The sequence below is a fragment of the Rhinoderma darwinii genome, chromosome 4 (assembly GCF_050947455.1).
Source record: "Rhinoderma darwinii isolate aRhiDar2 chromosome 4, aRhiDar2.hap1, whole genome shotgun sequence".
Classification (NCBI taxonomy): Eukaryota; Metazoa; Chordata; class Amphibia; order Anura; family Rhinodermatidae; genus Rhinoderma; species Rhinoderma darwinii.
In genome coordinates, this window is record NC_134690.1 from 377,267,585 (window position 1) to 377,291,851 (window position 24,267).

A 24,267-nucleotide genomic window follows, 5' to 3' on the forward strand; every position below is an offset into this window, starting at 1 on the left:
AAAGTGTGAGGAAACCCACACAAACACAGGCAGAACATACAAACTCCATGCAGATGTTTTCTTTCATTGGATTTGACCACAGGACACAATGAAGAACTTACTCGCCACTAAGCCACCATACTGCACAATAATAATTGTTTTAATGAGAAAGGGTCCATGCACATAGCAAAGCTGCAAGCATGGACCCTATAAAGTTATAAATAGTCCCTACTATTCTATATTACGAACCTATAGACAGTCAGGGGGCAACATATTATTCCATAGATGTAATGTAAATCGGAAAAACTTTTCCCTGTTTCATTAGACATTGTTTGCTCTGATCAATTTTTAAAATTTATATGTGGATATTTCTTGTGGGTTTAATATTTTATAAAAAATTGTTTTTATTTTTGCCAATTTAACAAAAACTTTGTACAATGTGAACTAGTATCTGAGGGATTGTTCTTGATGCGTTACCCTTTTCATTCTTCATATTCATAAAGATGACGAGTACCATAGAATTTTGCTTGTTTGGCTCTTGACTTCCGTATCAGTGCTTGGTACATAAGAGCATTGTATAACAGGCAGCATATATTTATAACTCCCTGTATCGAGGATGAAAAAAAAAGCCATGAATATTCCAAAAACAGGGCTCAAGAGATTTGAAGCTGCAGTTTCAAAGAAAATAAAAAAATATCTAAGTCAAGCTGTAAGGATTGCAGCTTTGACGTCTTTGAACTTCAGACTTAATGAAGTTACTTTTTTAGTGAGTATGAAATTGAGAAGCAATGCAGTGCACAGTGCAAGGATGTTCTGCAGCGGAGTAGACATTTATCAAGTGCTGGGTCTGACTTACAAAGATTGCGGAATTTAAGGACGAAGTATAACAAGGAAAAACAAGATATGTTAAAAAATAAGCTAAATATTTTTAGATATTACTGATTATTATTTTAGAAATACTTTTTTTTACCTATACAGTAAATAGCTAATTATTCATAGCTATACAGGTTTGAGCTGGGCTGAATCAAAGGGGTGGTCTTTTTACTATTCCTCCTTTTTATAAGGGTCCCAAGAAAATAACCAGATCACACGGTGTAAGACCACTTTCACACCGCAGTATTTTTAGTCAGTAAAGTGGGTCCAAAACACAGAATTGGTGCCCATCTTTTCATATTTTTTTTTTCTCGAATCTTGGTTTTGGCTTACAAATACTGATGCAAATTACTGCTTAAAATACCCCAGTCTAAAAGCTATGTACAAGTTTGAAGTCGGTTTTATATGTATAACAATGTTTTAGGTGATTTTAAGCAACTTTTAAATTGTTTTTTATTAAATAAAAATTACATTTTACTTTTTCTTACCGTCAAAGTTGATTCCGTCAGATTAGCTGGACTGATGGCTCAGCTGAAATCTGGTCCAGCGTGTCTCTGACAAATAACAATCACATGTAAATACGAGACACGCAGGACCAGCTTTCAGCCGAGCCATCATCCCATCTGACCTGACGGAGTCGGCTTTGATGGCAAGATACAGCTTCTATGTATACATAGATACATAGAAGCTGTATCTCAAAAAGTAAAAATAAACATTTTTTCTATAGCAACCAATTTAAAAGTTGCATAAAATCAACTAAAATATTGTTTATTAAAAAAAATAAAAAAATAAAAAGAGTTCAAAGGTGTACATAAACTTTAAGCTGCTGGGACTGCTAGCGATCAACTATAATCTATTGGGGGAATCCAGCAACTATCATTCAGTTCCCCTGCAGCACCACCACAGGGGAAATAAGGCATTACACTGTGCCCATTTACTGTAACGTAATGGCATGTCCGTGTAATTAGGTTCAACTTCCTATTTTTTATCCTCTTGATATGTCTGTGTAATACACGGATGTGTCGGGTCCTGCAGAGCAAGACATGCTCTTTTGTAGCTGCTCTCCGCTGATGCTAATAAATGAGAGTCCTGAGCAGGGAATCTCCCTCTATTAAATCATAATTCCATAATACATAGCACTGTACAAAGATTGTCATCACTCATATCAGCCATTGTTGGGTTTCATATCTACTTTTCCTATCTCAAAAATATCTCTAATTGTAGCAATATTTGATAGTAATACAGTACATGGTCCAAGTCTAAAACCAGTTCTGTCATTTTATTGGATATAACATTAGCCCTGTATGGGATTTAGCCCTCTAATTCCATAGTGTTTTTAATAGGGAACATATGAAATGTTGGTAAATATAGTTGTGTGGCCATGACCACCGTCTAGAACTGCACAAGAGAATTTTAGTTTGAAGATAAGTGGGACATGGTCTATCCACTCAGGCTTAGAGAATGCATCATATATGCCATATATCCTTCTATATACCGATAGATTAAAAAAATTAAAAACGAAATTAATAAATACAATAATTGTGAACATGAATACTGATAATCCAAAATTTTTAATTCATTTGAAGATCATACATGAAGGTTGACACATTTCATTACATTGATGGGGTCATATTTACTTGAAAATTAAAGTATTTCTCTTTATTTTTGTTGACAGTGCAGGATTTTAATTTCTTCCCTTCATATTTTTCTTATTTTCTAATTATGTTAATGTAACACTTGAATGAAGCAGAACAAGAAAAATAATGGGTACATTAATTACACATTCTGCCAGTTCATTACTGTGTCATAGAAAGTCTCTGGGACACCCTTGGCATGATTAGCTAAGTATAGTAGACCATGTATGACTGTATTTGCTCATTGTCAACAACATTGCTCATTGTACCGTAAAGGTGTTTGGTTTTGTCCTTGTGGACATTATGAATTGTATGTTACGTTTATTGCTGTTGCTATATTTCAATTCAGTAACTACTGCTTGTCAAACGAAAACTATAGTTCATTTAGGCAATTGTGAGCAGTACTCGTTTGGCATGACATACATACAAAAAAAGTTTTTTACCATTGGCTTCTTGGGGCCCTAAAAGTAGTGTTTTTCATATCAGTAACTGACTATAAGCCTATCCAGCAAACAAGGGTGTAGCTATAGGGGATGAAGAGGTGTCAGTTGCACTTGGACCTGGTGCTTTAGGGGAGACAAAGACACCTCTGCCACATAAGAAGACACCTGTATTATAAATGGCACAAGGTACTTGGGGGTCCTGCCACAGATTTTGCTTTAGGGTCCAGTAGCTTCAAGTTATTCCAAGTAGTCAAATATATAAAACATTATCTGAGATTTAGACAGTCTAAATTGTATGAGAATATATAATAGATATATATGGTATATATGGAGTAGTTTTGCGGCTGCCATATACTCCTGTACCTCCGCCATTGTTTTCTTGTTTTTTTTTTTAACGTCGTTCAGCATACAGTATAAATACTTAAATAGTTAACGCTTTATTCTGCAGGTCGCTACGGTTTTGGGGACACTAAATATGTCTGTTTGATCACTTTTATTCAATACATTTATATTTTATTTGTGTTTTAAATGTTTTTTATTTGTGTGTGTGTGTCTGTGTGTGTGTGTGTGTGTGTGTGTGTGTGATTGTCTGTGTGTGTGTGTCTGTGTGTGTGTGTGTGTGTGTGTGTGTGTGTGTGTGTGTGTGTGTGTGTGTGTGTGTGTGTGTGTGTGTGTGTGTTTTTAACTACTTTATTAACTTTTTGTTTTTTGCACCACTAGGGGACTTTTACCTTTAACAAATAATGCAATGAAATAGTTCTGTATTCTAAAACATTAGTGCCAGTCAGTCAGAGACTAACAGGCTCCCATTAGGTCATGCCTAAGGCACAGTCTAATAGGTAACTTCATATGGCAGACATAGGGCCGTTCTTAGGCCCCTGGCTGCCATATTTAACCGTCTGCACCCATTGCCACAGGAGGTCTGCTGTTAATCACAGCTGTCCTCACGTGGCTGATGGCGTAGGTACATCTCCTGTGTTGTCTCGTTACTGTGCCATCCATTTACAGCACTGGTACTAAACTGCAAGCTTTCAGCATTGTAAATGTACGGCGCGTGGCGCAAGGCATGACAGTCAATGGCAAGGTTAAGCATCGTGTGCCAACATATAGCGTGGATATATGGTTTTATTGGGTTTCTATAGTAGTACATATCGTAAATAGACCTCCACCTAGAACTATACAGTAACTGCAGTGATGTTTTTGTATGATTTAGTCTGGTTTAAATACTGCAGTACGAAGCCCCTTTGTAAGTCTAAGGCCCTGTTCACACAACGTTTCTTTACGAGCTTTTGGACGCGGAAACCGCGCCGCAAAACTCCTCAAAAACCGCCCGAAAATGCCTCCCATTGATTTCAATGGGAGTTGGACGAGTTTTTTTTACCGCGAGTAAAAAAAAAAGCGTCGCGGTAAAAAGAGGCGTCATGACCCATCTTGAGGCGGTTTCCGCCTCCAAAACCGCATTTCAATAAGTCAGAAAGAGGAAAAAAACGCCTCGACGAGTGTTTTGACGAGTTTTTGTCAAACCAATGTGCAAAAACCGTCTGGAGCAGGTTTTGCAGGAGGAATTTTCCTCCTGCAAAAAACTCTGTGTGAACACAGGAAAAACAAAATTTTAATATTGCTCTATATGTAAAATCTGTTGGGCATCTCATATTATTCACATAGATTTGCAATGCAGAAAACATGGAAAATAATGTCTTATTACTAACTGTACTTAAATTACATGTTGATGGCCTATTTTCTAACTTTAAAACGAAGTCGAATTGAAGCCATTGCCAGGGACATAATATACAAGGAACACAAATGAAAGAGACAATGCGAATTATATACCGAAACACAGAGATTCATACTTTCAGGACAGTAAAAGGAGAAGAGCAATCTTCTTAGGGCTTGTACGCACTGGCTTTTTACAGATCCATCTTGCATGGATCGATAAAACAGTGCAAATATAATTTGGAGGAACACAAAGGTTTTTTTTTCATGAATTCCTATGGAATTCAGGAGAAGAAAAATCATAGTATTCTCTAATACATTATATATTACAAAGGTATTTTTCCATAGAGGCATTTCTTCTAAGGTAGAGTACAGTGCCTTCGGGTTCATAATAGTAGGGCCTTAAGGAGTATATTTTTTTTACCGGGAAACAAACAAAAGTATTTTGAATTGTATTTTTTATTTCAAGTTCATCTAGACTGTGTAGAAAAAAAATACCAGCATTACGTAAATAAGAGAGGCGCTAATAACAGATTGTGCTTAGTCTGATGGAGCTTAGTGTGTGAATTTGGCACCTCAGTTAAATCAGCTAATTTGCTCGCACTATTATGTTTATTATCCCAGAGCGGTGTGTTTGCTATTTTATACCTGCAAATTCAGCATGTTGATATACTGCCACATTTAACACATATTACACTTACTGAACACATTTCATATATTTCTATTAAATGCACGCTAACTTTTCATACAACTTATGCTAATCTTATAGTATACCTGATGTAAGACAACTTTGTAATTTACTTACTGTTAAAATTGAGTTGTTTTATCCATGTCAATTCTGAATGAAGTTACTGCCACTAGGTGTCTCCCTTTCTGTAATATTCTGTCCACCCCCTGTTGTCAAGCAAAGTTCGTCCCTAGTTACAGAGCAGAAATAATGGACTACAGTAAGTAGGAGTGTCTCTTCACTGCCTGCAGAGAGAGAGAGAGAGAGAGAGTCAGACAGACAGACACGCTGCCCATACAAGTCTATGGAGAGAAGAGGGGAGCTGGAGCATTGTTAAAAAGACATAGATGTGCTGCAGCTACTGGTAAGATTTCCATGTCACCCTAGTCCTGGATTCTCAGCTACACTGCTCATTACTGCTGTACAATCTCCTCCATGCTGCTGCAGCTTCTATATGTGATAGAGATAGGAGAGTAGGATTCTCCTCTTATATCTGTATAGAAGACATAATAGCTGTTAGGCTCCGCCCACTAGCTTTAAGACAACTGAGAATTAGAGAGCGTGCAAAAAAATGCAGAATACAAGTCATATAATGGCCAGAAATAGTGTTATTGCTTATGTACACACATATGACATCTCATTCTGAAAACTCACCTGAAAAGTTATGTCCTTATCTATATTTAACTTATATTACTTAAGAAAAATAAAATAGAGGGAAAACAATTTAGAGGTTGTTGGGAGAATTTTCAAAAGGGATTGTCAAAATGTGAAAAAAATAGAGAAAGTTCTAGTTGGCTTAAAGGGATAGTCTACATTGAACAAATCCTTCTATTAAAAAGATCTCTCAATTATAAACTGATCACAAGGTGTACAACTGCTTAGACCTTTTGCAATCAGCTTCAATCTTTCTCGGTACCCGGCAGCAATTGTTCAATTTTACTGAAGTGCCATTGTAGGAAAAATGAAGCATAAGACAGTGCCCATTGAAATCACTGAGCTGGCTGTGTAAAGCATGAATGTACTAGGTCCCTCAGTTCGAGATGCACTTTTTGTAGCCTGTATCCACACTGAATTAGTGATCCCCATTAATTAACTCAAAAGTTTGATAAATTGCCATCTGGTGTCTTAGTTTCTTTAATACTATAGATTGACTTTGGTGTGGTTAAAACCCAGCATAAGGGTACAAAACGTGTGAGCAGTTCTAGTAAATTAGCATTTTAACACTAATTCGAATTCTGAAGCCATCAATGTTTGATTGGTGGCACGGCGGTCCGACCACTGGAGCTGCAGCCGATCAACATAATGTTTAAGTCTTGGAAGACTCCTTTAACTCAGATTGGATAGAATATAGTATGAATAAAGTATTACAGTAATATAATTATATAATTAGCGGATAAGAAATTCTATTTGATTGTAAGGCTTAGAAAAACACAATATCAAAGGAAATGATCTATGATTTGATCAAATAAAAATATCCCATATCCAGTATTCTATAAGGTGTTATTTTAAAAGGTACAGTAGGCACTTTGATTTATAATGCTCTGTGGCTGCAGGCTGATTGACATGTATAATTTTGACAAACTCATTTGCCTTAACAGTTTTCCTAGTATAGCTGTATTGCAGATCGAGCCAGCATCCTTGCTTACTCCATCAATTTAGGTCTCTGGTGAAAAAAGTTTTAATCCCATGTGTATAGGATTTTGAACAGCAGTTATAATGTTCAGAAACCTTCAATGATAAAAAAAAAAAATGTTGAAATCTGTAAGTCGTTCTTTAGAAATATACAATTATAAAAGACATCCTTGCATATAATGTGGTACTCTACAATTCATATATATATACACTATATACTATAATGATAAATTTTATTATTTTTTTTTTTGTTATGCATTGTGCCTTTACCTATCATTCAGATTTTTTTTTTACCATTTTACAGTTTTTCTTAAGTTTAGGTTTGAAGGGTTAAAACACTTAATGTTTTGCATTAAAAGGTATTTCAAGGCAAATTTATGCATACAGTGTGCAATTTATTTAAAAAAAAAAAGACCTCAAATACCAATCGGGGCTCAAACTGGAAAAGCTACACAATTAGACAGAGCATGAAATTCAATTGGCTAGACTTTCTTTCTATATGAAAACTCCCATAGACACCCAAAATTTGCTATGTCCCAAGGCAGTCCCATGTGAAAGCTGAAAAATATGTGTCACTTTAGAGATTGTTTGCTATAATCTTTTTTGTTAGAAGGGTCCCTTGACAATAAAGCGAGCTCAAGTTGTCATGATACTGGCATCCACAAAAATCATCTGTGATCTGCAGAGGAACCCAACCCAACAACAAGCGTTCAATTCCCCTGCAGTGTTCCCACAGGCAAAATAGAGCATTACACACTGCCTATTGAATCATCCAAGATGTGTTGGCGCCTTTAGTATAAGAAATGCTCTTTATAGCAACTATCCACTCTGACAAATAGCTAGGGGACCGGAAAAGCCAAATAGCAGTTTTTCTACCCCAGTCAATCCCTTTACTGCTTCAGATATTGCACCAACCTCTGATTGATTGCATAAAAATAACCAGCAATAACATTTCAGGAGGAATTATTGGAGCTGACTAGGTATAACAATGTTATATTGCTTTTTTTCAATAGGCTGTTATCACCGTTCTCAACCTTTAAGCTAGGACTACACCTAGAAATTTTGTAGATCCACTGATTGACTTTAAGTAATAAGCTACAGCTGCAGTCCAAATGAATACATTGAGTTGCGTGAAATCTTATGGACTGCAGCTGCCACTTAAGAGTTAAAATCAAAAAGAAGCACTACAAAAAGTCTTGGTGTAGCCCTGGCCTCATGGTAATAGTAGGCTCGTCTACGTCTGATCACCAAAGTAGTAATTCCAGTTCTTTTTATCTTGATATTGTCACAGTATCTTAGATAGTACTTGCTGATATACTGTAGATTTGGCCTATATTTGGGTGATGGAGCGCTCATTACATAAAAGTAGACATTAATATACTGAAAGATATATTACCCCGAGATGTTTCATCCACAAAGAATCAACACCTTTTAACTGGCTCATATTGTTGTGATTGCATATGACTTATTATCTTATAGTTACTCTCTTTATTAGGTACTGTAAAGACAATGTAGTAACAGATTGTCATTAAATAAAATAAGCTCCTAAGTTGCGAGCAGCCGCTGAATGTATTTCTCACCGATGAAGCCCGTGAAAATCCTAATGGAATGCTTGAATATTTATATCAGAACTTAAAATCCGCAGATTTCAAGACTATACTGTATATTTCATACAGACACTGTTGATGAGATAAAAAAAAGGATAAGAAATTGCCTTTGTAATATAAAGGCGCTGACTGTATTATCATCCGAATGATGACTTGTTTTCAAAACGAGATCTATTTGTCATTCTTCTGAGTCTCGCTATAAAAGAAAATATTTTACCTGTTAAGAAAAATTGGCCAAAAATATTTTTCTTATGTAAAATGATGTCACCCCAGACGTGTCAAATATCAGATTGAAGGAAATGACATGCTACAATGTTACCATGCTATATGAAATCTAGCATGTATAACTAGCAAATTATTTCCTTTTTCTTTGCACTAATTAAATTGGATGTGACATCAGCCTGAAGAGACTAGAATCAGGTTTGAGGAACTCAGATTTCACGCATTTGATGCCAATGCAAATCTGCATTAAAGTACAGTACTGTGTGGTGAAGGTGATACTGGCATGTTGATGTAAAACTTATTGATTGATATAACTAGTTTGCTCCTGTACTCTAAGGACCATTACAGTAATAAAAACGAATCAGCGTATAGAGTTGACTCTTTTACATCTAACATCCTCATTAACATATCCTAAGTCTAATTGGTGATGATTGTCTGACCCTTAATATGAGGCATTAATGTTTTTTCCATCATTGACTTTAATATTGTTTATGAAGTTTTTGTGTCTTTTATAAACTTTCGATCTTTCCCTTTTGAAAGGAGATAGATATATGTATCTAAAGATGTGGAGATCAGAGTAAACACGAGCGGATATAGCATCTTTCAGGTCTTATTATACAGGCATACAAAAGTCTAGAGCAATATGATAATATGTGTTGCTCATTGCAATGCATTGTTGGAATATAACAGCATTGCCTGTGATAGACCATAACTAATACCTCCTAGAAGAAGCCGAAGGTTACTCGGCAAAAAAACGCATCGGAACATAACTATAATAGTTTAGGGACAGCTAACAAAGCCACCAGGATCTGATATTAGCCCAGCACAGCATTATTTCTCGAGCACACATTGGCGGAAAGCATACACACAGCCGAGAGTAGACATGAGAGGTGGATACAGCCGACTGCCTCTTCCTGTATGAGCGCTTGGGAATGTGCAGTATCTGTAATAGACGCTGCACAGGATTATTAGTCACCAATGTATAAGCCTTTGAGCAGACATCACTGTTATTAATAATAGGCTGTTAAGTAATAGCGAAGGCTGGTACATACATAAGCATTAAATTCTAACAATTGAAAGTAACACTAATGAATATGTTTTATACATTGAGGAATAGGAGTGTCTGTGTTAATATAAGAGGGCTATATTTATAATAAAGATGACCCTTTAGTGTGGTGGGGCTGGTGAAAATACTACAAACAAAGAGTGGGGACTGTCAGCCTCTGTCCTGTGGGATAGTCAACAACACACCTAACTTATTATTGCTGTTTATTTTTAATAAAACAATAAAAAAGTAAAAAAAAGAAAAAAGTTAAAAAGCATGGAGATATATAAATTTTAAATGTATTTAAAAAAAGTGTACGTTTTATATTACATCGCTATTCCCTATTCCACTTCCCTTAATAACTAATATTGACTCTAGTAATGGTGTATACCTGATGTAATATTTAAAAACATCTCCGTGGATATAATTCTAATTACATAACTGGTACCTGTATGTCATATCCATAGGTTTACACCTTACGCACACAGCAGAGCCATGTGCATTGAGTCTGTAGGAAGGCACCTAGAGTCCCCTCGACTATGCACTATGTAGATGTAAGGACTCCATGTGCAGCCGTATTGAGCCGTATCACAGAGGTAGTTTCCACTAGAAGTAAGGAGAGAATAGCTCTGTAATTAATGTAACAAGGCAGAATATATATGAAATCTAACAGGAAAAGCTTCTGTATGATATTCGAGGCATACAAATGTCCAGTGGAGCCCCATAAACTTTTATGGGGACCATATTATTCTGCATACAACGCGGAGACGTACGGTGCCGGAGTACTATGTGTAAAGCTTTAATGGTGCAATGTAATTCGGCTGTATCATAATGGTCTTGTGTCATTAATGCCAACAACAACAGTCTATGGTACTGTGGCTAAAAAAAACTAAATAACCTGGCAGATAATTCAGCCACTGTTGACGCATAAAGTGTAAAGTGTTTCAGCAGAGATACTGCCATCATAGGATCACACCTCAAACACCAGTCATAACTCTGTGATGTCAAGTTAGATATGTGATGTCATCTACTCTATTGATAAACATAGTTAGACAAGCTATAAATTTATATAAAAAAAGTCAAAACAGTAGAAAACATGTCAACTGCCTTTTTTGCTTAGTCCCTGACGCCACTGCAGAGTACAATGAATGTAGACATCATCTACATAATTACAAACCGGTTTTATATAGTTTACACACATGCAACCCCACCAGCCTTATGTCATACCACCTTATTTTCCTATATTGAAAGCTATGATAAAGATCTGCTGATGGTCCACTGGTAAATTACTTGTGCTTTCCACTATGGCGACAGTTGAATTAACCATGGATAAAATATAAAGAGCTAATTATTTTTTTCTTAAATATGAAATATTTGCACAATGATTTCTTCCATTTTTATGCTCAGTGTATACAAGGGAGATGTCAGACTTTATATTGCTGAACATAAGAGAATACGGAAGTTCTTACACAAATCTTATTTTCTTGCAGACTTCAGATGACATTTTGGTTGCCTCTGCTGAATGTCCGAGCGAGGATGATGAGGACATTGATCCCTGTGAGCCAAGCTCAGGTGGGTTAGGTTAGTCAACTTTTTTATTCTTTTCCTTTAATTCTCTTTTTATGCCTGTTAACATGTATATATTACATGAATTTACAGAAACGGGATCCCATTTATGTAAATGGCAAGATTGTGCAAACGGTGTGTGTGTGTGTGTGTGTGTGTGTGTGTGTGTGTGTGTGTGTGTGTGTGTGTGTGTGTGTGTGTGTGTGTATATATATATATATATTTTTTTTTTATTTTTTTTATTTTTTTTTTATTTATGTTCCAATGTACCATTGTTCTGGAACTACATTTATTAATGTACAGTTATTCTTAGAAAAAAAAATGGTTTTCAGTAAAAGACAATAACGAAAATATATTTGTGAACTTAATTTGGGGCATTAACCTGCAGAAAATACTACTAGACACTTTCTTGTAATACCTTGTTATAGATGAATATAATAATAATAATAATAATAATGAATAATAAGGGTTAATTAGTCTGGGCAAGTAGTTATCAATGATATCCATATGTTTCAGACAAACAGATTGGATGTATCACAAATGTTGTGAGAGATCTGTCTGAACATTTTAGAAGGCTTAAAGTGTAGCTAAACGTTTGACAAACTTCTGACATGTCACAGTGACATGTTAGAAGTTTGGATTGGAGGGGGTTCGAGCACTGAGACCCCACCAATCGCTAGAACGAAGCAGCTGAAGTGCTCGTGTGAGCGCTCAGCCGCATGGTGTCTATTCGGCTTTTTCCGGAAATAAATGTATCGATGTACAGACGCAATAGAAAGTCTATAAGCCCGTACTCTTGATACATCGGTTTTCCGGAAAAAGCCGAACAGACACGAAGCAGATGAGCGCTCACACGATACCTTCAACTGCTTCGTTCTAGCGATTGGTGGGGGTCTCAGTGCTCGGACGCCACCAATCCAAACTTCTGACATGTCACTGTGACATGTCAGAAGTTTGTCAAACGTTTAGCTACACTTTAAAATATTTCAATATAGACAATTGCCAGAATCGGACATACATTGGTTTAACTACTTCTCTGAGTTAAGGAAAGAGTCAAGGCAGGGAGTACCTCACTATGCGGAACTGGGGTCAGAAGAAAACCTTCTCCTGATTGGTGGGGGTCTCAAAGGTGAGATTCCCACCTGTCAGACAGTTATGACATATCCAATTCCCAAAAATATTTGGTAGGAAAACCCCTCAAAATTATATTCACACTGCAATTAAAAAATCTGTTCCATACATGTGAATGGGGTTGTTTCCGCAGTATGTGCAAGGACTTCTCCAAGCCCTCATCAGATGAATGGGTCATTTCTGTGACTAATCTGCTATGTGTGAATTCACCCTTAACGGCAATATAATATGGGTTGGTTGAGTCTTGTTTGACTTTAAATACCCATCCTCCTCCGTGCTTTGCTACTTCAAGCAGGTGGGTTAGGTTGGCCCCAATTTCAAATTCTGGTACATTTAACTTATTTTGCAAGAATGCATTTAAAAAAATGTACAATCGTTTTCAGGGTGAGAAAATAAACATTGAGGTACCTAGTAGTAGAAATGTTGTTAAAGGTAATGTGTCGCTAGTGTATAAGTGATTAACCATTGTTCTAATTTTTTAAATTTTTTCACGAGTCAGGAAATATTATAAATTAGATTCTAATTTATAACATTTCCCAGTGCTGGTCACTAGATGGAGCAATTCCCAAAATTGCAGCATTGGCATGTGGTAAAGCAACCACATTGCTTTATGCTGCAAAATTTGAGAATACACACTCGCTCTAGTGAGCTCACAGAATCCCACCTCCTTTATCCCGGCTAGTGCCAGGAGAAAGGAGGGGATTGAACGGTCAAACCTCCTACACTGTGTGTCGCCATTTTTTGAGCTAACACACAGTCTAGTAGGTTTACATACAGTAGTAAACACACAGTAAAACACGTACATACACAGACCTAACTTACCTGCTCCTGCCGCCGCCGCTCCCTCCGGTCCGTCCGCTCCCTCCGCTCCATGTGCACAAGTCTGGAAGCCGCGACCGGAAGTAGTAATCTTACTGTCCGGCCGCGGCTTCCGGTCCACGAGAAAATGGCGCTGGACGTCGCTCGGCCGAAGACCTTCAATTTGGACTGTGTGGGAGCGGCGCATGCGCCGTTCCCACACAGACGGCGTACAGCATAGTGGATGGAACGGGCCCCGTTCGCATTCACTGTGGGGCTGTATGTGCCATATTCCATGTCTGTATGTGTCGTTAATCAACACATACAGAGATGGAAAAAAAATGGCAGCCCCCATAGACAAGAAAAAGTTAAAAAATAAAAAAAAGTAAAACACAAACACACAAATAAATATTTTTTTTTAAAATAAAACAAATTGATATAAAAAATTTTTTTTTCACGACACTCGTCCTTTAAAGGAATACTCCGGGCAAGACTAATACCCTATGTTATGCCTAATACAGGACCCGAGGGGGTGATGCATGTTACAGGGATTTTCTCTTTGATGTTCTTTGGATCCCTGTGTCATACACTGTCCAAATTAGTCTAATCCAGAATATTCCTTTAACTGAGGAATATTGATATTTAAAGAACATATAAATAAACAATATTATCTACAACTTCAATCTGAATCACTAATATAGACTTAGGCCTCATTTACACGAACGTGTGCGTTTTGCGCGCGCAAAAAACGCAGCGTTTTGCGTTCGCAAAAGGCACTTGACAGCTCCGTGTGTCATCCGTGTATAGAGATGAGGCTAGTCGACGTCAGTCACTGTCCATGGTGCTGAAAGAGTTAACTGATCGGCAGTAACTCTTTCAGCACCCTCGACAGTGCATTCCGATCACCATATCGAGTAACCTGTTTAAAAAAAAAGAGGTTCGTACTTACCGAGAACTTCCCGGCCGTTGCCTTGGTGACGCGTCCTTGGTGACGCGCCTCTCTTGACATCTGGCCCCACCTCCCTGGATGACGCGGCAGTCCATGTGACCGCTGCAGCCTGTGCTTGGCTTGTGATTGGCTGCAGCTGTCACTTGGACTGAATTGTCATCCCGGGAGGTCAGACTGGAGGAAGAAGCCGGGAGTTATCGGTAAGTCAGAACTTTTTTTTTTTTTACACGTTCACGTATATTGGGATCGGAAGTCACTGTCCAGGGTGCTGAACCAGTTTAAACTCTTTCAGCACCCTGCACAGTGACTGTCTCCTGCCGGGTTCAGTCAAAACGAGTTCGGCCGAACCCGGTAAAGTTCGGTTCGCTCATGCCTAAGACACTCCGTTCGGATGTTTGTAAACAGAAAAGCACGTGGTGCTTTTCTGTTTACATTCAGTTTGACAGCTCTTGCGCGAATCACGCAGTTCGCACGGAAGTGCTTCCGTGCGACCTTCGTGGTTTTCACGCACCCATTGACGATTATAGAACACGTCGTGAGTTTTACGCAACGCACTCGCGCTGCGCAAAATTCACGCATCGTCTGCACTGCCCCATAGAGTAATATAGGTGCGTACGACACGCGTGAAAAGCACGCGCGTCGCACGCGCGTATATTACGCTCGTGTAAATGAGGCCTTAATCAGATATATCATAAAAAATGAACAATTCCAGTCAAACATACAATTTTCTTAATTCTCCTAGCAAGCTGCAAATATATATCTCTGTTATTTTTTATTAACAGGGGTATAAAAAAAACCTATTAAAAGTGTCATAAAAAGTTACAAATATACAAAGGATATCTTGAAAATGCTATTAGACGACAGGGAAAAAATAAAACTAAATGAAAGAAGAGGTTATAAAATGTTATAGCTTGCCAGAATCTTAAAAATCAAGTAGGCGAGGCAGTTTTGATCATAAATCTTATTAAATGTTGCTGGCTAATGCGGTAGATTGCTTTGCGCCTGTAGGATCTGTGCACTGATCTCTGATTTCGAAAGTGCTTAAGCATCAACTTCAATTAAATGGTGGGTAATCAATTACAACAATCCAATGTGATAATCATAATACATTTATTCCAACACTTACCCTCTAGTGGAGAACAATGACTGGGATAAGAGCGGGTTTCTTCAGAACAACCAAGAGACATGATCAATGTGTGTGTAAAATAACTATTTTGTAAATTTTATCTAAAGAAAATAAGTTTGGGATTTACCAACCATGGAAAATTAGAGGATATCTAATAGTCATCATGATAGTGATAAATTATGGGACAGACATATTCTATTATTTTATATCATGATAGGAATATATTATGGCAGAGGCTTAACTCGAAATTTCTGGACCCTGATGCAAAATATGTAAGAGGCCCCTTAATTTTACATGCAGTTTATAATACAGGTCTCTTATGTGGCATTTAACTGTTGGGCTTCCTCAGTCAACAATTTGCATGTGCAACTGCAGCCTCTGCACTTCATATACTAATGTCCCTAAAAAAAGCACACAGTCAAGTCACTAAACAGGAGTAATTCTTATAATAGCACACCACAGGGATAATAAACACAGTGATGTCACAGGACAGGGATAATAGACACAGTGATGTAACAGTATAAGGATAATAGACACAGTGATGTCACAGGACAGGGATAACAAACACAGTCACGATACATTGCTAATTAACACAGTGATGTCACAGTACAGGTATAACAAACACAGCGATGTCACAGTACAGGAATAATAAACACAGTGAGGTCACAGGACAGGGATAATAAACACAGTGATGTCACAGTACAGCGAATAATAAACACAGTGATGTCACAGGACAGGGATAATAAACACAGTGATGTCACAGGACAGGGTTAATAAACACAGTGATGTCACAGGACAGGGATAATAGACACAGTGATGACACAGTACAGGAATAATAAACACAGTGATGTTACAGTACATGGCTAATTAACACAGTGATGTCACAGTACAGGTATAACAAACACAGTGATGTCACAGTATAAGGATAATAAGCACCGTGATGTCACAATCCAGGGTTGATAAACACATTGGAGTCACAGCACAGGAATAATAAACACAGTGACACCACAGTACAGGGATAATAAACACAGTGACACCACAGTACAGGGATAATAAACACAGTGACAACATAGTACAGGGATAATAAACACAGTGACACCACAGTAGAGGGATAATAAACACAGTGACACCACAGTACAGGGATAATAAACACAGTGACACCACAGTACAGGGATAATAAACACAGTGACAACATAGTACAGGGATAATAAACACAGTGACACCACAGTAGAGGGATAATAAACACAGTGACACCACAGTACAGGGATAATAAACGCAGTGACACCACAGTACAGGGATAATAAACACAGTGACACCACAGAATAGGGATAATAAACACAGTGACACCACAGAATAGGGATAATAAACACAGTGATGTTACAGTACAGGGATAATAAACACAGTGATGTTACAGTACAGGGATAATAAACACAGTCATGTTACAGTACAGGGATAATAAGCACAGTGATGTCACAGGACAGGGATAATAAACACAGTCATGTTACAGTACAGGGATAATAGACACAGTGATGTCACAGGACAGGGATAATAAATACAGTGATGTTACAGTGCTGGGATAATAAACACAGTCATGTTACAGTACAGGGATAATAGACACAGTGATGTCACAGGACAGGGATAATAAATACAGTGATGTTACAGTACTGGGATAATAAACACAGTGATGTCACAGTACAGGAATAATAAACACAGTGATGTTACAGTACAGGAATAATAGACACAGTGATGTCACAGGACAGGGATAATAGACACAGTGATGTCACAGTACAGGCATAATAAATACAGTGATGTCACAGTGCAGGGTTAATGATCAATGTGAAGCAACAGCACATAAATAATAGTCACAGTGACGTCACAGTACAGTGATCATGGTCACATTGTATTACTATCAAAGGAAACTGCACATGGATAATGTCACAGAACAGAAATAGTAATCATAGTGATGTCATAGCTAATAGCGGTGGATGTCACATCACAGGGATAATAAGCACAGCACCATAATACAGTACAAGGATTATGCGAACAGTGATGTAACAGTATTGCGATGATAAACACTGGTGTTTCCTTATGTAGCAGAATAAACATTGTCGCCCTTCAGGCTCTAGGACCCAGGTGCAACTTCAGCCTCTGTATCACTATGGTTTTGCCCCAAACTAAATATCATATAATAGTAGTAATAATAATAATAATAATAATAATAATAATAATAATAATAATAATAAATATAATACATTATGAAGGGAATAAATTATGGGATACACAATTTATTTTTAAATACTACCCACAAAAATACATAAATAATAAAAAATAATACAATTTTAAATGTAAAAATAAAAAAAACCGCATCTGTTGTTCATTACCATTTGGAGCTACAATAAAATTTTAATTGGTCCTTGTTGCCTTATGGGACGCCATTTGAATGTATTCAGGAAAATGTACTAAATTATGTATTGCAAAAATGCTTATAAATCCTGTGTGCATAATATTTATGTGCCCTAAAGTAGATCATTATAATGTTATGCACTCCAATATCAAAGTGTACGTCTGCTGTATAAAAGGTGGTGTATGCTGAGACTTTACATGAACAATATGTAGCTTATACATGAGTTCATCGGTTAAAGGCACATTCAGGGTTTATTTTTAGGAAGACACAATCTATCTATTGATTCATTGGGTATCTCTCCATGTGGAGATTTTAACCTAGATTCTAGTCTTGTAGGAAATAACCCAATTTACAGTTTGATGTCATTTCATTGATCAATATATTCTAATTAAATTCGATAACAGTGACTTGGGAAACCCATCTTGGTAAGGCCCCATGAACACGACCGTAAAAATAGTTTACAATTAAATCGTTTGCAATTACGGACCAATTCCCTTCTATTGTCTACGGGAAGGTGTCCGGGCTGTAGAAGTGTACCGCAAAAGATAGGATATGTCCTATCATTTACTTTTTACGGTCCGTGCTCCCATACTGTGTATGGGAAAACGGGCCGAAAATGCGGGATTACGGGCACGGCCCTGTGCATGAGGCTTTAATTAGCAAGTAGGGTATAATATTAATCAAGGATCTTCAAATTTAGAACATATCATTGTTTTAATGTTACAAAAAGACACTTAGAAAGTGACAGCACTACTACCTGTTAAATGCGTCATCCAAAATTAGAGAAAAAGTCTTTTTAATTTTTTTCAAGAAACAGCGCTCCCTTGTACATGGGCTGTATCTGGTATTGCAGTTTATTCCCATTTAAGTGAATATTTCTAAGCTGCAACACCAGACACAACCAATGTACAAGAGTGGCACTCTATGATGTCTATATGTCTTAATAGATCATAGGGAAAGGCATTGTTGAGATGAGACAACTCCTTATCTTAAACAGTTTAGTGACAAATCCAGGCCTGCTACATCTGTAATATGTTTATTGGGTTACATGATATTAACCCATGTTTAAGTGCAGTTGCACACGACCGAGTGCCACTTGGGCCGTTTTTCATGGGCATCCGAGTGGCACCCTTTTTACAGACCCATTCACTTTAGCGGGTGAATCCGGTCTGTGAAAACTGACCCGATTCTCCGATCCGTGGAAAGATAGGACATGTCCTATCTTTCAACGGATCACTGACGGGACCCGGCCGGCACACAACGGTCGTGTACATAAGTATATTTCTACCCTTTATATATGAGCTCTACTGGTTATAAATCAAAGACTGACTAAATTATGTGCACAGTTGTATGCAAGGAAGGGATTATATTAATTAAATTGAGCTATGTATATATTCCTATCTAGATTGACAGTATACAGTTGGATAACAGGTATGTAAGGTAGATAGGGGTCCAAACTTAAAGGAAGAGTCCCAAAAACTTGTTGCACTGTATTATGTCTAGTGCAGCTAATGAGAGTGACACACTATATTGTTTTCCCTAATTCCTCCTCTATATGAATGTTATACTTTAATGGCACATACAGTATGCATAGCTGCACATAACAATAATAAATCTAGATACGTGTGATTAAAACCATGCCATATTTACTGAAATATCAAAGTGCATATCCTTTACAGATGTAGCAAACTTTATTGCTCCCACTGGTGTATTGTGAATGACTCGCTTTAATGCTCCAGTTGGTGAAAGCTGCATTAACAATGCATTAGGTCGCTATGAAAAGCAGACACTTGTAATATGCTTTTTTCTCGAATGCTCTAATGTGCCAATGGGTGCAATAACATTTTCCACATCTGTAAGATTAAAATAAATAAGTAATGCAGGACAAGGTGAGGAATGGTCAAGGCTGAACCTTTCCCTGCCAGCTGTAGTGTAGCATGTTTCAGATTTGCATTGGCAGTATTAAATATACAGCTAGTTTTCATTCGATTTTCGTCTTAAAAAAAACTCTGAGATATGTTTGATGTCTGACAATGCTTTTCCTCTTGCATTTAAATTATACAGATGTAGCAGGCACAGCTGCTATCTATGCCAGCAGCCACCTGCTAGGAGACAGCGACAGGCAATGTGTGTCTTCAGAATCCTATTGTCAGCCACTGAGCATCACAAATGATGTTCTCTCTGATGTTCTCTAGATGACAGTGTAGTTCATGAATAATAAGAAAAACAACAACAATAATAATTATTATTATTATTTTTATTAACATAGAAAATTCTACGTTAGTATAAGGCTATGTTCACATCTGCGTTCGATATTCCGTTGTTCATGCACTGTCCGAGGAGCAGAACAAAGGAATAACCGGAAGCTCAAGTTCCATTGCACCACAGACACCAATGGTGGCCAACAGAACCCATGGACTTTAATAGTTTTTCATCGGTTTTCCTTCGGGATGTCCTTGGTTTTACCGGTAACAATAGCACAGCATGCTGTGCTGTTTCCGGTATTTTCGGCGGGATCTGCGAAGGAGGCCCCTAATGGAGCCTCCAACGCAGATGTGAACTAGTCCTAAGGCTCTGTTCACACTTCGTTTGAGATACGTTGATAGTATTTGCTGATCATTCAAGGAGGTGGAAAGGGGCTGGCACTGTCAATTCAGACACGTATAGAGTTGAATGGAGATTCCCAAATGGCACTATTAACATACATGGATTTTGGCAACATACATGCCCACGGGGTGCTCATCGACCAGCACAGCATATCAAAGCTTGAATTCAAAAAGTAGAAGACATCGAGGCACTCAGCGACTGTGTCAATGAATTTCTTTATTCAGGATTATGGTCTATTCGATGTGGAGTAAGCCTATGGCCATTTCGCATACACGCACGCTTTCTCAAGGCCCTCCAGTATTTTCCAATGTATACATCAGACGGAAAGCTGTAACACATGCCTCTGGGTAGGCATACAGTGAAATGCGTTGTCCATAAGACCCCACAGCAAAAAAAATAGATACAGCGCAAAAGATAATTTTTACTGTATGATGTGCATTGTAGAGCATAGTCTACTGCGTTATTTCATACAGGAAAATAAAGGTCACCTATGCCAGGTGGATGGAGCCATATGGATTTGTACGACATCTGCAGCTGGAGCTTTACCAGCACATACGCCAAAGGTAGTTCACAAATAAAGTGTGAACAGAGCCGAAGGGAGTAGAGAACATCAAACCTTGAAGGACCTATTTTCGTTCAAATTGTTTAATAAAGAGAGAGCATAGGGAATACATAAGATAATATGAGGTTAAGGTAAAGGGAGGTAAGAAAGAAATAGATGAAATACTCCCCAGAGATTGGCATTTATTTACAGTCTGTAATAGAAAACCCATTTTAATACTCTATCAGGACCATCAAACAGAGGCTATAGGGAGCATCTCTCTTTGGAGGACCCTGCAAGTCTGTGCATTACACCAGGGGCGTAACTAGAAAAGGCTGGGCCCCATAGCAATTTTTTAAATGAATTCCCACATTTGAGCAAGAACATTTACCACGTAAATATAAAAGTTAAGACATTGTGGTGCCTCGAACCTGTATCCGTAAATGCATCAGTCCTTGTCTCGTCACAAACACTAATGTACATATAATAGTTTACTGTACCTCTAAATATTACAGTCATGAACTTACCCAATAATACAAGGGTCAAATAATACCTCCATAACATGACCCTATATATCTACCACAAAGACCAATTGAAACCATAATATCACCATTTACTGTAAATCAATGGGGGTTGATCTAAATGACTTTCATAAACTATGTCTAAAATAATGAGGCAGATATGTTTATGATTTTCACCATTTCTTTTCATCACCATTGCAATGATGAGCACAGAACGTGATATTTAATAATAAAAGCAGCTACTTATGAATGGTGAGGAAAAAGTTGTATTTTAAATGATACTCTCAGACTCCAAAGATTTTTGGTTTTGAGAATCTTAGCTAATAAGTAAGAAAACATTGCAGACTAAGTATGAAAATGGGTGGTGACACGACATGGCAAAATTACTAAACCGCCGTTAAGCCTATTACAATTTAATTCTGATTTTTTTTCTTTGTAATTCCCATCAGAGTCACAGAATTTTGCTCTTTTTAGAGTAAAATTGTTAATCCTGGGATAAAACAAGTGGTGGGTCCTGATAATCCTGAAAACTAATGATCACTCTAATACCTTCCATTGGCAATTGAACACATACCCTTTTACCCTGCAGAGATTCATATTTTTGTTCGAAGCCACAACTCCAGTAGCACTGCCCAGTATTAGTTGACATAACATTGGTATATAAACATATGCCCAATTCTATATACGTATACCAGGCCAAAAATACAGTGTTTTTCTCTCTACTGGAGAGAGCAATATTTCTTGAGTTTATTCAATGGCAAAGTTATACATGGTGCTATCTCAAGAGAGCCCTGCTGCCTATGGGTGCCTAACTGTTCCTTTGCCACTTGAGGATGGTAGGATTATAAGTGGGCATTGCGGAGGTTTGATGCTATCTCTGAAACAATTAAGCAGCACAGCATAATGTTCTGCAAATAAAATGCAGACATATAACTTCTACTCAATGTCAATAAGGCTTCATAAAGCTAAATAGATTTCTCATGTACTGAAATATATTTATTATTTAATGTCAAAATAATAATAATAATAATATTAGTAATAATAATAATAATAATAATAATAGTGATAATAGTGATATATTCTGTGGTGCTTTTAAAATGAAATAAAGGCCCTGGGCTTAGTTTACAGATCCATGTTTTATAGATCCATAATAAGGCACCCATAGGCTTCTGTGGGCCCATAGTCCATCTAATACAAAGGTATACAGAATACATATTACCTATGAAACTGTAAGAAAAAATAATGCTGTATTATAGAGGTATCCCCCCCCCCCCCCTATAAACTTTGTTTCTAAAGAAGAATATGATGTCTTCCAGAGTCCACTGATCCATGGACATACAGGGACATAAATAGACTTAAAATACTAAAGTGACAGTAAAAGAGTAACATACATACAGTTACAGAATATAAATTCCTACTGGAATCACACACATGTGTAGGCAATGAGATATTTCAATTAAATGTTAATGATTACAAGCTACACAGTATACAGTATATTGAAATATGCAACAGCAATTACATGACATCATCCTCCCTTAACATTACATTTCCTGGAAGTATTATACACATTACGTACATAATCTTGGGTCATTTCAGAAAATCAATAAGCTAGATATACATGTTGGCGTGACTAATGTGGCTATAAGGTATCTTACTCAGTACTATTTCTAAACTTATCCTACATCCTATATTTCTAACCTTATCCTATTAAACGGCAAGTCTACAGCAACTGCTGAAATAGCATCCTCGAGATTATTGCCTGCAAGGCGTTTAATAGCCGCTAACCCATCCGTATGATCATTATTGCTGTATAATGATAATAGCAGAATGATATTGTCCGTGCCAATTAAACTTCACAGCATGCTAAGGAAGGACACGCTTTAAATAAAGGTAGGCCACCTGCTAGATGTAAAGCAAATGTGCAATAACTATTCCATAGAGCCAGGTCAGGTTGAATGCAAATATTGATGTTCATGAGCTATGGTATAAATGAATGTAAGAGCTCCGACATTCATATGAGACCAGTGACTTTAGACTGATAGACCTGAAGCTTTATGTGTATGAATACTGTACACCGGCCATTGATCCATGGATATACATAAAGAACGTTGTAACAGAAAGGTGGACACAATGACTTCATCCATTCTCCAAGGATACCCTCCAGTTTTACAGATGTATAACTGGAAATTATTATTCAACTGCACAAAATAACCTACTTTTTGCAAATTAGTTTTATTTTTCATTTCATTTTATGGCGGTGAAAATGCAGCAGATTGTGCCAAATTAATCTAAATTGTGCATTTGGCATGATAAATTTGGTGCAACTTGTTAGACACATTCCTCTCCCTTATGGCATTTTATGGTTGGCTTACATTGACAACAATATTTTACACCAAAAAATAGTTCATGTCTTTAACGCCTTGCCGCCACAGCCATTTTTTGGTTTTTCATTTTCCTTCTTTCCTCTCTGCCTTCCAAAAGCCATAACTTTTTTATGAAGGTTTTTTTAGGTTTTTTTTGAGGGCCGAGTTGTAGTTTTTAATGGCACCATTTAATGTACCACATAATATACTGGGAAATTTTTAACTAATTATTATGTGGGGTGGAAAGAAAAAAAAGACAGAAGTTCATCCATTGTTTTTTAGGTACCGAATATGTCATGCATTTATGTAAAATGTTGGTAAAGGTTTAAAAAATGTAGGTTGCCATTCAAATTTCCCTAAAACCCATAATAAATTAGACACACGTC

General features: G+C 37.3%; 1 protein-coding gene across 17 annotated transcripts in view; it reads left to right on the plus strand.

The window, feature by feature from the left end:
* Window positions 1-24,267, plus strand: part of NRXN1 (neurexin 1) — a 1,175,924-nt gene that overhangs the window by 1,143,980 nt on the left and 7,677 nt on the right. For 12 of the 17 annotated variants that reach the window (XM_075863167.1, XM_075863178.1, XM_075863172.1 and 9 more), the window contains one exon: window positions 11,366-11,456. In XM_075863167.1, coding sequence (XP_075719282.1) covers window positions 11,366-11,456 — 91 coding nt within the window. The remainder of the gene's footprint in view (window positions 1-11,365; window positions 11,457-24,267) is intronic. The other 5 variants (XM_075863168.1, XM_075863179.1, XM_075863174.1 and 2 more) reach the window with 1 other exon arrangement.